The 16998-nt window shown below is 33.0% G+C and overlaps 1 protein-coding gene across 4 annotated transcripts in view; it reads right to left on the reverse strand.

Annotated features, from left to right (window-relative positions):
* LRBA (LPS responsive beige-like anchor protein) overlaps window positions 1-16998 on the reverse strand; it is a 554804-nt gene that overhangs the window by 376319 nt on the left and 161487 nt on the right. For all 4 annotated transcript variants that reach the window (XM_070415300.1, XM_070415301.1, XM_070415299.1 and 1 more), the window contains one exon: window positions 15032-15093. In XM_070415300.1, the coding sequence (XP_070271401.1) occupies window positions 15032-15093 (62 nt within the window). The remainder of the gene's footprint in view (window positions 1-15031; window positions 15094-16998) is intronic.

Below are 16998 nucleotides of genomic sequence, written 5' to 3' on the forward strand. Positions count from 1 at the left end.
TCCCTCTCCCTTCCTCTGTAAAAATCTTTAAAAGAAAAAATTAATTAATCAATGAAGATGCCTGGCCAATGTTGCTCAGTGTTTAGAGGGCCGGTCCTCACACACAAAGGTCAAGGATTGTAGTTTGCTCTGAATCCCTGGTTGATCGGGATGTGTACGGGAGGCAACCAGTTGATGTTTCTCTCTCATGTTGATGTTTCTCTCCCTTCCTCCCTCCCTTACACTCTCTCTGAAAAGCAATGGAAAAAAATTCCCTCAGGTGAGGATAAAAAAAATAAAGAAATGAATACTTTGTTAACAAAAACCTAAACTCATATTGAACTATTTCATTTTTCTTATTAAAAAATATAAAAATGTAAAGGCTTGTGCTATTCAATGAAATATCATTATTAATACTTGAAGATGTTACAGTTACATATGCCTTTGTAAAATAAATCAAATTTGTTGGATATAACTCCCATTGCCTAAATAGATGACAGAAATACTGTTAAAATTCAAAGGAGGAGGCCACAAAGGAGAGCTCAAATGAGGCAGGGAATGTATTAACACAAAATTGAGAACCATATTATACACAGGACTAAAGGTCAAAACTAGAGAAAACTTGTTCATGTTCAAGATACAGTAATCTTAAGTGCTCAAAGTAAACTATCAAGAACTTTTCAACAGTGTTTGCACTTTGTGTCAGCACTCTCTCAGCAGCATATCTAACACAACCTGAGTCACCTCAGACCAGGAAAGAATATACCATAATAGTGAAGGGCAGGTCTTACTCCACTGTCTCTTTAGAGGGTAAAACAAATCATTACAAGAAATAGCAAAATAAAATACTGCCCTTTGGAAAGATTTGGTTTCAAAATTTTGTGAACATATACTTCTAAAATGTACATTGTACCTCTATAAATATTATGGCTCAGTTTATAAATGAAATATATTACATATACAGATAACTACAAATTGAGCTAAAAGAAAATTCTATTAAAGTTGTATTAGCAAATGGTTCGATTTTATAACTGCTTATTTAACAAATATTTTAATGTGTACTATATACAAAGAATTGAATATTGAGAAAATAACTACTGGATTTAAAAAATAAAACATGCAAATATTTTACAATAAAAAAACCTGAGATAACATGAAATCAATTATGTAATTACTATAAATATAGCTTCAAATTACGTGTAAATAATCACTCAAAAACAATAATCCCCTTGCTATTGTGTTTAAGCATATATTAAAATATATTTGCAAGTGCCTTTGAAAATGTATTTAAACATTTCCAGGAAAAACATTCTCCAACCAATAATGATCCTATGAATAACTCCCAAACTGGCATCAATTCTGTCAAGATCTCTCACTAATCAACACAGAAAGCTTAATTTCAAAAAAGGTGACAAAAGTTGCTGTAATCCTTTCCAGTCACAATCTCTCAACAGATGATCATTAAGTTTATACCAGGACTTCACATTCAGGAGCTATATAAATGTGTCCTATTAGTACATGGTCAGTCTGTTTGGCAACTCCAGTTCTCCAGACATATGGCAACTGCTGCCCTTTGAGGTCTGAAGTCAAGTCTTTAGGGAATCTCAAAGCCTGCACTGAAATTACAAGGAGTGTTCATTAGAGACTGCTGGAGAGGAAACATGAAAGACTTCCATTAAAACTATATAAAACAGCTAATTATTTTTAAAATATTTTTAAACCACCTGATATATTCAGCTACAAAAAAAAGTATTTACATACAGAATTATTCTTTAAAGCACTGCTTTCAGGACATGAGTGCAAATAGCTTTCTTCATGCCTCCCATCAGCCACCTCAAAACACCTAACATTCATTTCATAAGCATCATCAAGATTTTTATATCGTTGGAGAGAATAAATTACCTCATACCTCTAAATTCTTCCTATAGATCACTGTAAACATTTATTAAATGAAGGTATTTTTAGAGGCAAAGTTTTACTTTTTAATATTTAGTTTTGAATAATATATACAATCTCAGGCAGACATGCATGTGTTTCTTTTTAGATGCTTATTTTTTATCCAAAAAAGTCTGCCTCTATTTCATTTTTATTCCATTTCTAAATAAAATCATTGAAATGTTATAAATACAAAATAATATAAATTACTAATCAACCTATGAATGGCATGTATCAGATATTATAGAAAATATATGTAAATTATGAACCCTGTGTATTTTGTTAACCAATGTCACCACAGTTAATTCAATAAAAAGGAAAAAAGAAAACATATGTAGATTCAAACGTTTAAAATGAAAAGAATGTCATCAAACTGACAAGAATTCAAAGAAATCACGTCTTTCTCAGGTTTTTGAAAAACATAAAAAGTATAAAGATTTTCTAATTAATAATAGTTGCCATTTTAACTTTTTGAATGGGTAGACTTTTTAACTTCAGAGAACAGTTATTTATTAAGCTTCACAACAAAACAATACCACTGCAGAATTTTATTTCAGTAACAAATCTCCATAAAATGTTACATAAAGTTCATTAGCTTGCCTCAATCATTTCTTGAACTCACATATATGTTGATTTCTGACAGCCTAATTCCAAAAAGCAATTACAATCTCAATCCATACGTAAAAAGATAACAGAAAGCAAGTACGCTAAACCAGTTTAAAAGAATAAAAATCTAAAGAAAACAGATTACGAATGATTTATATGAATGCCTAGTGCTGAAGTTAATTACAAGTAACCCAATAAAATAGTGCCTTTATTATTGTACAGCACGTAATAGCTTTAGATGTAAAAACCAGAACTCTTTCTGCTGACTTTTGCATGCCCAATCCCACAGCACACAACATTAAGAATTAAATATGTAGTAAATAAAGCACATAGAAAACAGCAGTTTTTAACTAAAAGCAGAAAACTCTCCTGCTGTTTAACCATTTGGGGTCTTCCACTCTGAACAGTGACCACTGTAAACTGATACTATATATTCACTGAGTAAATCCTTAATGCTAACATAAAGTGAAATTTTAATTTCAGTGTTCAAAGCTTTATGTCAAAAAATAAATAACTATGAAAGAGCATCACATTAATTTTAGCATTCAATAGGAGCATATAAGTTTTTTTAAAATTTTCATTACATTTAATGCTTATGCTGTGAAATATGGTATCTTCAGAATTAGAGTTTTGCAAACCTCACACTATATCTAGCTTTTATACAGCTTTGGTCCTGATTTTAAACACAGACATCTCAGACACACATAGTGCATGCTACAGTTACATGGTATTGTTGTTCATAGCCACAATCTGTAGCCAATCATAGTATGCTTAATTACTTTCCTGGAAAAAGCCCTTCAATCCAGAATGTTTCCATAACTCTTTCAAATATTTAATAATGTATCTAATGAGATATTAGCTGATACCAACTTTAAGTATAATGCAAAAGTCCTAAGACATGTTATGAATAAATATCATGCAGTCCATTCTTTGACCTACAACATAACTGCAATAGTGATGTGATGAAATACTTCATAAGCTGGTTTTGCTGCACCAATAAATTAGTACTGATGAAACAAATAATCAGCAGTGCATCTCTCTGGCACTATTTTATTCCTATCTGTTTTATCCCCAATAAAAATTTTTATTTGCTATTTTTTCTGGGTCAATAACTTCACAAATGAGAATATATCTCCTTGACTACTGTGAAACATTTTAAAGGTAGGAATCACTACTTCTTTGAGCTCTCAACAGTACCTGATTCAATTTTTCATATAACAAACATTCAGATGCGTGTTAAAGAAACTATAATTTAACATTGTTAGGTGAAGGAGGGAGGAGCAACTACTCTAAGAACACTCATATCTTCACAAGATTAGTTCCCTGTGCTGCTATGACAAATTGCCACAAATCTGGTGGCTTAAAATACTAGAAGTTTGTTCTCTCTCAGTTCTGGAGATGAGAAATCTAAAGTCAGTTTCACTGAGCCAAAAATCAAAGTATCAGCAAAGTTGCACTCCTGGAGGTTCTAGGGGAGAATCTGTTCCTTGTCTCTTCCAGCTTCTGGTACCTGTCAGCATTCCTTGGCTTGTGGCTACATCACTCTCTGCTCATCTTCACACTGCCACCTTCTCTGTGTGCCTAACTCTAATCTCATTTAGGGCCCACCCAGGTAATTCAGGAGTACCCCCTCATCTAAAAATTCTTGATCACAAAGAACAAATAAAGTAACATTCACGGGCTTCAGTTATTTAACATGGATATTTTTGGGAGAGCCATATTTCAGTCTGTCACATTAGAGAAACCAAATTAAAGAAACAGAAACACCAAGCTGAGGAAAAGTAAACTTTACTAACAAGTTCAAAAAAAATCAAAAGAAATGAAGACCGTCTTTAAAAATTAGTCTATTATGGCAAGAGCTGGAAAATTATTCAAGCAAGTCAACTTCTGCTCCAAGTGTTGGTTCTAATAGTGATTCAGTTGTGACTGGTTTTAATTGTGGTTCCAGAAATTCAGTTTAATTTGCTATGTATAAAGCTACCAGGCTCCAGGAAACTGAAAGCTGCACAGCTAAACTGCTAATAACAAACAGGTATCACAAAGAGCAACTTCTAATAATCAGCAGAAAAGCAATGATAGCACTCCCTAATGTCCAAGTAAGTAAGGCAGCAGACCAGGCTTGAAGTAACTGATAAGAAGAAGAAATCTTATTTTTTAAAAATTCTCCCCAGTTTGCTTTTTCACTGCCATTGACAAACCTATTTTCTTCCTTCGCTTACCATAGTACCAAACAGAATCCTATTCTTGTAAGTTAGTGCCAAAACAACAATAGGGAATCTTTGCAATGGAGATAAATGTGAGACAACTCTGCAATATCAAGTCAATGTATAAGCTTTCTTGGGTAAGGAACAGATCATCTTTCCTCTGAAAAAGGAACAGTAAGAAACCAAAATTAAATTTGCCCCCAATTATGTAGTATCTGGTAACAAGAATAACCTGACAAACCAACTGACCCAAAAAGACAATACTGCTGTTTTACTTGAATGCCTAATGAAAACTTGAGCTTCCAAATAAAGAACTTTCAAAATTATATAATCACTATCAAAAAAAACGCACTGTGCACCCATATTTAGGACATTAGTATGTATATATATTCACACTCACTATATGTAAAAGCACACTGCACACAAGAGAGAGTCAGGAGAATGTGGAGAACAGGTTTAGAGAATTTGGTGGGGTTTTTTGTAAACTACCCAGAAATTGGTTGGATGCATATAATGTTTATGTAAAATATTAGAATACTATTTGCAAGGCAGCATAGAAATAAGTATAAACTAAATTTAAAAAGCTATCAGAGACCTTCCAAATAAGAAAGAAAAGTCTGAATTCGATAAGACAGTAAACTACAGCTCCCCTTCGAAAAGAACTATGAAGAGATTCTCCCAAGAAAATAAATTTGTCAGTACGCACTGAAAGAGGTAAAATCAACAGAAAGGAAATGGGTCATTTCACTAATTCAAGAATAAGCCAAATCAGTGATTCTTTATAGAGGCATTTTTCAAATGATACTTCCTTTTGTCCCTTCCTGTCTCCCCCACTCTGACAGGCTGAAGCTCAGAATCATCATAACAAACTTCCCTGATAATGATGTATTTGGCAATAAAAACAGTTGATTAGTAGTAAACTACACCAACTGACAGAAGAGTGCAGTATTTCTATACTATGGTAACACAAGAGGTATGCTAAAAGTAATGTAGTAAAAATAGAAAGTTGTGAAGTATACAAGAGACCCTAAGACAACTGTTACAGTAACATCAACCTCACTTGTATTCAGGTATACTATACTGACTTTCCTAAAGCAGCTCTCATTATAGCTAGCCCAGGAAATGGGGAACCACACCTTTGGGAGCCTATGGAAAATACTAATGTTACCCATTATTGTTGCCTACATAATCTATTAATCTATGCATAAAGATCTGCTAATCTATTAATCTCTTCTAGCTCTAATATTCTATGTTCAGAGTGAACACAGAATAGATTGGGCATATAACTGCAAAAATGATAGAAAATAATGTAAAAGATGCTGCAGAATAATAATGGTGGACAGATTTTGAAAGTCCAGAATATGAACAAATTAATTTCATAAAAAGAAAACAAGCAACATTGAAAATACTGAATAAAGAGAGAGGATTTTGTGTGCTATAAAAACACTTAAGAGTCAGAATCTAATAACTTTAATTTATAACCTACTTTGCTCTATGAACTGTTCTACATATATTTACATATATTATCCAATACAATTTTTATTACATCCATTTCACTCAATAAGAAAGTAAGACTCAAGCAAAGGAAGTAATTTGCCCATGGTTACAGAATTAATAGGTGGTAGAGGGGAAAAAATTTCTTAAGATTCAAAAATCTATCATCACAGCATTTCCTGGTCTCAGCCATCCAGTTCTTAAGATACTGTCCAACTCCAGTATCTGAAGAATTTACTGCTAGAGAAACAAATATATAACCTTTAGGGTTCTGATTCTTATTTCAGGCAAAAATTAAAGTTCGAACCTTCGATTTTGTAAACATTGAACACATGCTTCTGGAAGCTCATATAATAAAATGGCAGCTTAACTTAAAAGAGCTGTCTGACTTAAAAATGCACAATAGAGTATATGTGCAATTACTGATACATAATAATTGTCCCTTCTTAAATTTTGCTATTATATATTAATGGTATATATCAGCGTACTAAATTACTAAATAACTATTTGATCTCAGAGCCAACTAAGGCAAACAAGGTAAGCAGTTTCAACAGAAAAATCTGAATCTGGATCGTAAGAACCCTGATTACTCTGACTAAAATCCATTAAATTATATACTACTTATAAAAAAAATGTGGATGAGAATATAGCTGAGTTTTCACATAATTATCAGAGTTTGGTATTAAACAAAAACAATCTTAAGCTTTACACTTTTAACTTAGCCTTTCTATAATATACTACTGAACTTCAGCAGATTAAGTTGAAGTAATAGAAAAAAAAGAAAGTAAAACCCCCGCAGTAGTAGCTGAGACATAGACCTGTAAAACCAAAGGAAAATGTTATGCTAAGAATATTCCCATTCATGTATTCTTCCTTCTTGCTAACTCTCTTTCTAATCCCAAATTTAAAGGACCAGTTGTAAAAAACAGCAGGGTGCTAAATTAAAGCACACTTTATTTTCAGACGTCTCCATCCTCATAGGCTGACTTCCTGTCAGGAAGAGTTTCATTTCACTGAATACCCCAATCAGCAGGGAGTTTGCAGAATTAAGTGCCAGTTGATATTACTTTGTTTTGCATTTACCACCCTTGAGAATAATGTTCAAAGATCTAGTTATATAGTCAGCATGGTATCATCCTTCTGACTAGACTGCCAAGCCACAGGGTGTATGGCCAGTTCCACAAAATTTCCCTTAAAAGGTTGTGTTTCCCAAATCCTAGTGTGCTAGTGAATCAACAGGATGCCTGTATTTCAGAATAAATCCTGCATCTAAAGTTAAATTTTGCTTTCTTTTGGTTGTAACATAGCACTTTAAATTAATATTGAAGGTCAGCATTTAGATTCAAATAAAAACCAACTGATATTCATTAATCCATCAACTTAAATATTTTATTTTTTAAAAGTACTTAAGTCTAATTTATTTTGTTTTTAATGTTTTTGCTGTTTAAAAGACAAATGCATCTTAAAAAGCAAGTTATCTGTTATATATTTTGAATCAAACAAAAGCCTAACTATTTTATAATATTAGCATACAGTTATTAAATTGATTTGGGATACTTTAAAAATTTTAGTGCATATAAGATTTTCATGATCAGTTAATCTACCTTGATACCTTCTCCAACTTCCATAAACTTCCTATCATGCTTCAAAGGTATCTAGTTCCTTATTATAAGGTCAACTGTTTCTATTGTACACAAAAATAAGGTAATTCTGAGCATTTCAATATAAAACAGCCTTTGTGATTTTAAGGATAAAGCAGTCTCAGCAGCTGTAAAGCAAAACTAAGTGATCGTACTAGAAGCCTATTTTTTATCCTGATGTTAATCACTACCCTACTGATTTTCATCCATTCATAATCAAAAGGTCATAAGCACTGACAATAACAAAACTTAGTCACAATCAATGTACATTCATTAACTCTATACGGACATTCTAAGGATGAGTTATAAACACATCCAAAAGAAGAGATAACATTATGAAAAGGTTGAAATATTAAATTATATTGATCCTAGCGGGATCATACTACATATAAACTGTTCCTTAAGAAGCCAATTGCCCCCAAAGTCCTAGTTACATTGAAAAAGGTTAAGCTGGTTACAAAGGAAATAAAATTATTTATTTACAATATATCAAAGTATAAATTTCAATATTTAATGCATTTTGCAGATTGTTGCCATGCAAGCTCCTTTAGCACACAAAGAAAAAATAGTGAGATCTATTCAATGTTAAACTTAGGGTTAGATCTGCATAAATAGTGTAAAAAATACACACACACACACACACACAGCGACACAACTGGTTAAACTTAAGTTGCTCTAGGAAGAATACCAACTCTTACTGTAATCACTTTTAAAGATCTATTTCTTCAGAAACAACATATAAATTGGAAGAAAGAGATCTTTAGAAGTGATTCAGAAACAACATATAAATTGTGTCCAAATTAACCTACAAAGGAAAGAACAAGTGGCTGAGATAATTCCTTCTGAATGAAGCAAAAATAATCACTGTTTTATGAAGAAAATGCATATCTATTTATTTTATTTAATCGCTGTGATTGGAGAAGCAGAGAAAAACAGAAGCACAATACTTAAAAAGAGGCATTTCCTGCATTATTCACTATCTCATTTCTGATGTAACAGCAGCTCTTGCCAAATTATAATTTACAAAAATTATCCAAACATACTATGGCTATAAAAAGGATTCTGTGATCAAATATACTAATTTTATTCCCATTACAGAGTCAACATTACATTATTACATACATACCTATACACACACATATATTTACCAAAGAACTTCAGGGGCGTTCCAGGATAGAAACCTAATTAAATTTAAACCAACATTTTCCAAACTTATTCAGCACTGTATGCTTTTCTCCACACAACATCCATTATCATCACACATTACACACATTGGAATTTGCTATACTGGAACATCTGGATAGCAAATAAGCACATGGCTACCACAAATCCAACCAAGGAAAATTATAGGTACTAGAAAGAATTGAGAAAATGTTTTGAGAACTTTAGTATCTATTAATCCTGATCATTCACAGCTGATGGGAATGTAAACTCATACAGCCACTATGGAAAACAGTATGGCAGTTCCTTGAAAAATTAATAAACGAATTACCATATGAGCCAGCAATCCCTCTTGTGGATATCTACCCACAAAACTCGAAAATATTTATTTGCAAAGATATATGCACCCCTACATTCACTGCAGCATTATTCACAGTGGCCAAGACATGGAGACAACCAAAGTGTCCTTCGACAAATGACTGGATAAATATATGGTACATATATACTACGGATATACTATGGAATACTACTCAATAATAAAATACTGCCATTTGCGACAATATGGGTGGACCTGAAGAATACTATGCTAAGCGAAATAAATTAGTCAGAAAAAGCTAAGAACCATATATGATCTCACTCATATGTGGGATATAACACTGAAACTCATAGACACAGACACAGTATGGTGGTTACCAGAAGGAAGGAGTCCGGGGGAGAATTAAAGGATAAAGGGGGCCATTTATGGAATATATTGAACAACATAAACTGATGAATAAAAACAGATCCAGAGACAGAGAAGCATCAATCAGACCATCAAACCTCAGAGGGAAGGCAGGGGAGGGTGGGGGTAAGGGGGAGAGATCAACCAAAGGACTTGTATGCCTGCATATAAGCCTAACCAATGGACACAGACACCAGGGGGGTGAGGGCATGAGCGAGGGGGTGGAGGGTGGGGCAATGGTGGGATAAGGACACATGTGTAATACCTTAATCAATAAAGAAAAATAAAAGAAAAATAAAATTAATTAATTAATTAATCAATTAAAAGGATAAAGGGGGCCAAATATATGGTGACAGAAGATGATTTGACTTTGAGTGGTGGACATACAATGCAATATACAGATCATGTATCAAAGAAATGTACACTTGAAATCTATATGATCTTTTTAACCAATGTCACCTCAATACATTTAATAAAAATAATGATATTTATACAATTACATAACTATCTGATTAAATAGTAATTATATGCTGGATGTTGGAGATACAACAGGAAACAAAACATAGTGCTTGTCTTCAAGGAACTTCCAGTTTAATGGGAGAGAAATAAAAATCACAGGCAATTTAAATAAAGAATAAAATTACCATAATATGAGTCAGTGAATGCTTTGGGTCAGTCCCTCACTAGGCTTAGAGTGTGGGGAAGAGAGGAGTCCAAGAACCTTTCCAGAAGAGATTGCAATTTGGCTGGTAGCTGAATGATCAACTTATTCCATATTCATTGGGTAGCCATCATGTGCCAAGGACTTGCTGGGTACTAAATATACTTTAATAGGCCAAACAGAAATAGCTGTTACCTTCATAGAACCTAGAGTACAGAAAGACTGACAATAAAAACAAATAAATAAACTAGCCTATGTATTCTTAAAATTTGTGGTATATTCTATGATGAGCACCAAACTGGAGACAAGCTACTGACTACATATATGAGAATCTGAGAGGAGAATAATTCAGCTGAGTTCTCAATGATGTGAAGAAGCTAGCAATTAGAGTCACCAAATTTGAAGGAGAGAGATGTTAATGAAAGAAAAAGCACATACCAAGACATAAAAATATGATGGTATGTTTGGGGAACTTTAAGCAGTTCAGCATAGTTTGAGAACAGACAGAACAATGTTGTAAGAAATGAGGTCTACACAGTAAGAGGGACCTAAAAACAAAGGACATCTTTGTGCCACAGTAGAGTTGGTTTGCTTCCTGTCCCACCTGGGTTTGTTTAAACTGTCTACTATACTCAAAATACTCATCCCAGCTATAAAAAGGAAAAGGTCATAAAGTAAAAAGTCAAGAGTAGTAATGTTTTTATTGATTTTTTTTTTTTTTACAGAGAGGAAGGGAGAGGGATAGAGAGTTAGAAACATCAATGAGAGAGAAACACCGGTCAGCCGCCTCCTGCACACCTCCCACTAGGGATGTGCCCGCAGCCAAGGTACATGCCCCTGACCGGAATCGAACCTGGGACCCTCCAGTCCACAGGCCGACGCTCCATCCACTGAGCCAAACCGGTTTTGGCTAAGAGTAGTAATGTTAATATCACGTATTTACAAAGGATAAATTCAAAAAGGAAAAGGAAACCAGAATTGGAGAAATTATAGGAGAGTGAAGAGAGGAAAATTTTCTATAAAGATTTAAAAAAAAAACAACTCAATTCAAAAAAAATCAAAGCACAAAACTGACAAAAGAATCATAACAATAGTGACATATGGTTCTACTATGAATATTATCATTTTTAAATTCATAATTCAGAGGTATAGAAAGAAACCCTTGAATCAAAAATGACCAACCTTTATATCATCACCTTCATGAGAATAAAATATTTCCCATAACAACAATCTACATATATTGATAAAAATTTTTGAAGAAAAATCACATTAACGCAGTATTTTAAATTAACTTTTGTTGCTGATTAATTACTCAGACAGGATGCCAGGCCAGACTACATGGTACTTCTAGTTTTTCTATATACTCCATGCATTTCTGATAAATGGGAAAAGAATAGATGACCTGGCAGAAGGCTCAGACAATAATATGTGATTTACAGGACATGAGTGCAGCTACCAGAAGATTTATCTGACAACCCTCTCCGATAGTGGACTGTTGAGTATCCGATGGAATGATTTCTAGTCTAGAAAGTCTACTACTGAGTAGCCATACACATTATTTATTTATTAGATGTTTTGGGTTGAAACCATTTTTAAATGATGCACTTCACAATGCACAGTCATAAATTTAGCTTTAAACCCAAGAAGGGAGGTAGTGTTATTGGAATGTATGTCAGACTGAATTAGGATGAGCAACACAACGCTTTTATAAAGTGGCCTTGAATGCAATGTCAATTCTTTCAAAAATAATATTAATGTCAAATGAGCAAGATACAAACACTTTATACAACACTAGAGTAATATTACTTGAACTATTTAACATTTTCTTTAAATTCTTATAGATTTCTATGAAGTTTATGCACCTACACAACAAATACCAGGAAGAAATAAGTTACATGTTTGTGAAAAGCTGAATCTGAAATATAATTGAGAACTTGTTCAATTTTCTTCTGTACATCTGAGAGTACACAGTTTTCTAAAGAAAGTAGACAGTCTTATTTTAAAGAAGATATAAATCATGTATAGGAGCTTAAGTAGTTCTTATTTTATATGGAATTTGATACATGAATAAACCTAATTTAATAAACCTTAAATATATGTGTTTTTACTCAAAAATATAATACTGAGTATTTTAAGAAAGCTTTTCAAAACTAAATAACATTTTGCCTAAATAAGGTTAAGACTTAAATGGGATAAAATATGACATGGTTTCCAATCAACCTATTAGTTGAGTGGATATTGAAAAATGTAATCCTTACTTGAAGCTTTAAGAAATTATATAGTGCCCTGTTTGTTCTTAATGACAGCAAATTAAGTACGATCATTTCCTCATTTCTTAAATTTAGACTCTATACTCTGTTGTAATAAAATGTGGATAATTTTTAGCAACGTGTTTAAAAGGATGCAAAAATATAAGCTTTGAATGAATTCAAGAAAAATAATCAGAAGATGGCTGACTGTCATGAAATTAACACCAACTAATTTGTAAAGTTTTAAATCAAATTTGCAGATATTAAGTTCATAAGCATATCCCATTATTTATGTGATTAAAAAAGGAGTTTTTGACCTGATCTTTCGATCTTTGGCACTCAATCCTCTCCATCTCCTCTTAAAAAATTAATTAAAATTTTAGCAGGATGCTAGCTTTTCACTTCCCATCCTATCTCTGACTAAAAAAAATTATCAATCAAACTCAAGGCATCCCCACCCAGTATCTGCAAAATGTCGACTTCAAATTCAATTTCATATCTCTTAAGCTTTCATGTGGAAAAAGATAGTTCACTTCTTAACAAAATAAATCACTTTTGTGATTGCCAATCTGACCTCTTTGAATTAGGAAAATTCAAAGTGAAAAATGTAATTATCACCCTGGAACAATCTGTATACATCTGGAGCTAATTCTGGCTTCATTTTTCACATCATTTTTCACACTGTGCAACATCTTATAGAAATGCCATGGGACTTTTGAAGAACTCATAAAAAATGTGAAGGACTTCAAATAACCAATAATGTATTTTATTCAAACAAAAACCTTGAAACTATCTGACTTTTGCAACTTACTCTACTACGTAAGCTTCATATCCCATCTGATGGGATTAATATTAAACAGCACTGTGACATACATGACAAATAGGTGTATTAAAACATGTCATTCCTTTATCTTTTCAGCTTCTGCATTCAACTATGTAATATACTATATCTGAAATAGCTTTCCTGTATCAAGAATGCATTCAATTCTTTTATACTAGAAAGTGAAACTTCATGAACAAAATTCACCTATGAAAAATGATATCACTATAAACAATAGACTCATACTGCTGTGAAGAAACATACAAAACTGCAAGCAAATGCTTCTTAAAAGTAAGGGTAATTTCATATCAGTACAAAAATGGCATATGGTAACTACCATCCCAGCAATAATCATGCAATTATTTCAATTCAAATTACTTAATGGGAAATTTTATCCAGGCAGCTTTTAAAGAAAAGAAGTTTTCTTTAAAAGATGATTTAATTACAAAACATGAATCTCACTAAATCTAAGAATAATAAGCCCACTAGAAACATAACTACTCCTCACAAGTTCATTATAAAAATCCATTAAGTGTAATCTCTAAAAGTAATTGTTCTTATTACATTTTATTGACAATGCATAGTATTGATTTTTCACACCTTCTATGATTCTTTAATTTGTATTCATGAAATGTCCATCAGCACAGTCTAAGTAAATTTAGCAATATAGACACTAAAATGAATAAATCGATGCAAAGAAACATTAATTTTGCATTATCCTTATTCGTCAGGCAAGTAAACCATGAGAGTTGTAAATGAAGGTCAAAGGTTTTGAAATGGGTCAGAACCCTTGACCTCTAGACCAATACCCTTCCTATTAAAAAAGGCTATTTTAAAGTTTTAAGTAGGGGAATTTACTACCAGCAAGATATCATTTTTAAAAGGTTACAAAGAAAACTCTCAATAAAAACATTCATCTATTTAATTGAAAAACAAAAAAGAAAACATTACAGGATACATGATTTTAATGTAAGTTTTTAAGAAATCATTAAAATTTACCACATGAGATATAAGGTTCCTGACACTGAAAGTAATTTTGCTTTTAGAAATTTATTTACTACATCTTATGATGGCTGCCATATTTTGTTGATGTTTTCCCAAATCTCCTCTGCATGTCCAAAATAATTAGCAATGACAAGAATTCAAAATTATTTATTACTCATTTTATAACCTCTGCACAAAAGGGAAGTAAACCCACTATTCCCAGGAGAGTCAAAAGTGGTACTCCACAAGGTACAGAAATAAATCTGTTTCTATAGCCTTAATACACACAGCAAAAATATTCAGCCATCTCAAGACCATTTGATCTGAACATTTTTAATGTGATCCTAAAATGCTGTTTCTATTTCATCTACCCAATTTATCTCTGTTCTAACTTCAAAGTTATCTATTAGTATCAAAGACAAGGAGTAATCCTCTTGTAATACAAATAACATTATTTTAAAACTGCAAACTCCAAACTCTATTATAACAAAAATTTCTAATAAAACCATTATAATTTCCTTGTAAAATAATTCATGTGAGAATTCACTTTTAAATCAACATTATTCTTGTCACTCACCTGTGAACACAGTAGCATAACCAACTCCACAACTGAACTACTGGACTTCATGCAAACCAAACCTATTTTAAAGAGAATTTTAAAAAATTACAAAGTAATAAACAAATATGAGGAATTTATTTGTTACACAATTTTGCCCAAATTGGGTTTTAATATAAAATTTAACATGTCTTGATAAGAACCAAAAACATACACATTTTATGAGTAAATAAGGTACTCTGTAATTACTTTAAACTTGGCATCAAACCAACCAAATTTTTTTATAAACTATTTCATTTCAGCTTTCAAACTACTAAAACATTTGTTACAACTTCATATATAATGACATTTCACAATACTCAAAGAAATGTGCACAACATATGCCATATTGATCAATATCATCTACATTTAGTTTTGGGGAGAGGTGATTGTTATACATGCAGAGAAGGGAAATGGCTCCCTGACCTTTGCTTTCTCCACCACACTCTCTCCCTTCAACCCTCTAGCTATCAATCAAGTTTCCATTTTGTTTCATGGCAGCAGACATCCCAAACACTCTTATTAGTACCTTGACCTGTGACCTCACACTAAACCTTAACAGAAGTGCAAGCCGTTGTCTGTTATATATTCTTGATTTCTTATAAATAAATTCATTTACATTTGCTCTTCTATGTTTCATTTGGGTTCACCAAAAATATCTCAGGAAGGAAAAGCTATATAATTATCTGAAGAATTCTTTAGTTTTGATTACCAATAAAATCTAAAGTAGTTAACTCAAAAAACATTTTATAACAGTAGCTTTAAAAAAGCAATTCCAATAATTAAAGGCACTAAATTACTAAGTTAAATTACTAATAATCAGAAAAATTGAAATTTTTTTCTACATTGTTCTAGGCAAACACAAGTTAAGTTTCCAGAGATTAACAATTAAAATAAATACTGGTGGCCCTCACACAATTTACAGAATTACCTTCTATCTTTCTTACAGGCACCGTATCCCATTTTATTCCCTTTCTTTAGTCTCCTTGCTCTAGTTCTTTCTTCTTCCTTATTTTAGTCATGATCCCTCATACCTTCTGATGACACATGTTGGCATTCTTCAGCCTTACAAACAACATTTAAATTAAACAGGTTGCTCACTCCCTTCAGCTTTTAGAACCATTTTTTCTAAATGTCTCATGATTTCATTAAGCAAGCAGGTCACTAACTAAATTGAGGTTTCCCTACAGATATGAGGAGCATACCTCCTCTGACAAATGACATGACTGAAAGAAAGGGCACAGCAATACTCCACTCTTTATTGCTGGTGAAGCCCTCTCCTGCTCTGAAACCTTGTCAATTTTCAAAGAATATAACCTAACTACAAGAAGTTCCATATATCCTATCTAATAATAGACAAGCAAGGTAAAAGATGGCGGCTAATTTGCATACTGCAGGCAGGGTGGGACAGCGCGAACCACCAGCGCACCGCCACCCAGGGCAGGCCTGGCCCCGCCTTGCCGCGCAGGACCCGATCGGCAGGTCCCGGGTGGCAAGGCATCCCCACCCCAGAAGCCTCAGGAGCCGGCAAGGCAGGCAGGACCCAGAAGCCAAGACAGATTATGAGGGTGAAGCAAAAACAAAACCGACTTTAAATATAAGGACACATATAGATGAAAAGTAAATGAATTAAGCTGCAGCCTGTTTTGCTCAGTCAAAAGAGCATTGGCCTGTGGACTGAAGGGTCCAGGTTCGATTCCAGTCAAGGGCATGTACCTCAGTTTCTGGCTTGATGCCCAGTCCCTATCAAAGCATGTGCAGGAGGCAACCAATCAATGTGTCTCTCCCTTTCCCTTCACTCTCTCTAAAATTCAATGGAAAAATATCCTTGGGTGAAGATTAACAAAAACAAAGTAAATGGATTAAGTAACATTAAAGAGATTACAAGAAAAACATATTCCAAATTTTTTTAGTTATATAATGGTTAGGTTTAAATTATTAACACCTAA

Source organism: Myotis yumanensis, unplaced genomic scaffold (assembly GCF_028538775.1).
Source record: "Myotis yumanensis isolate MYYU_CA2020_CCGP unplaced genomic scaffold, mMyoYum1.0.hap1 SCAF_5, whole genome shotgun sequence".
NCBI lineage: Eukaryota > Metazoa > Chordata > Mammalia > Chiroptera > Vespertilionidae > Myotis > Myotis yumanensis.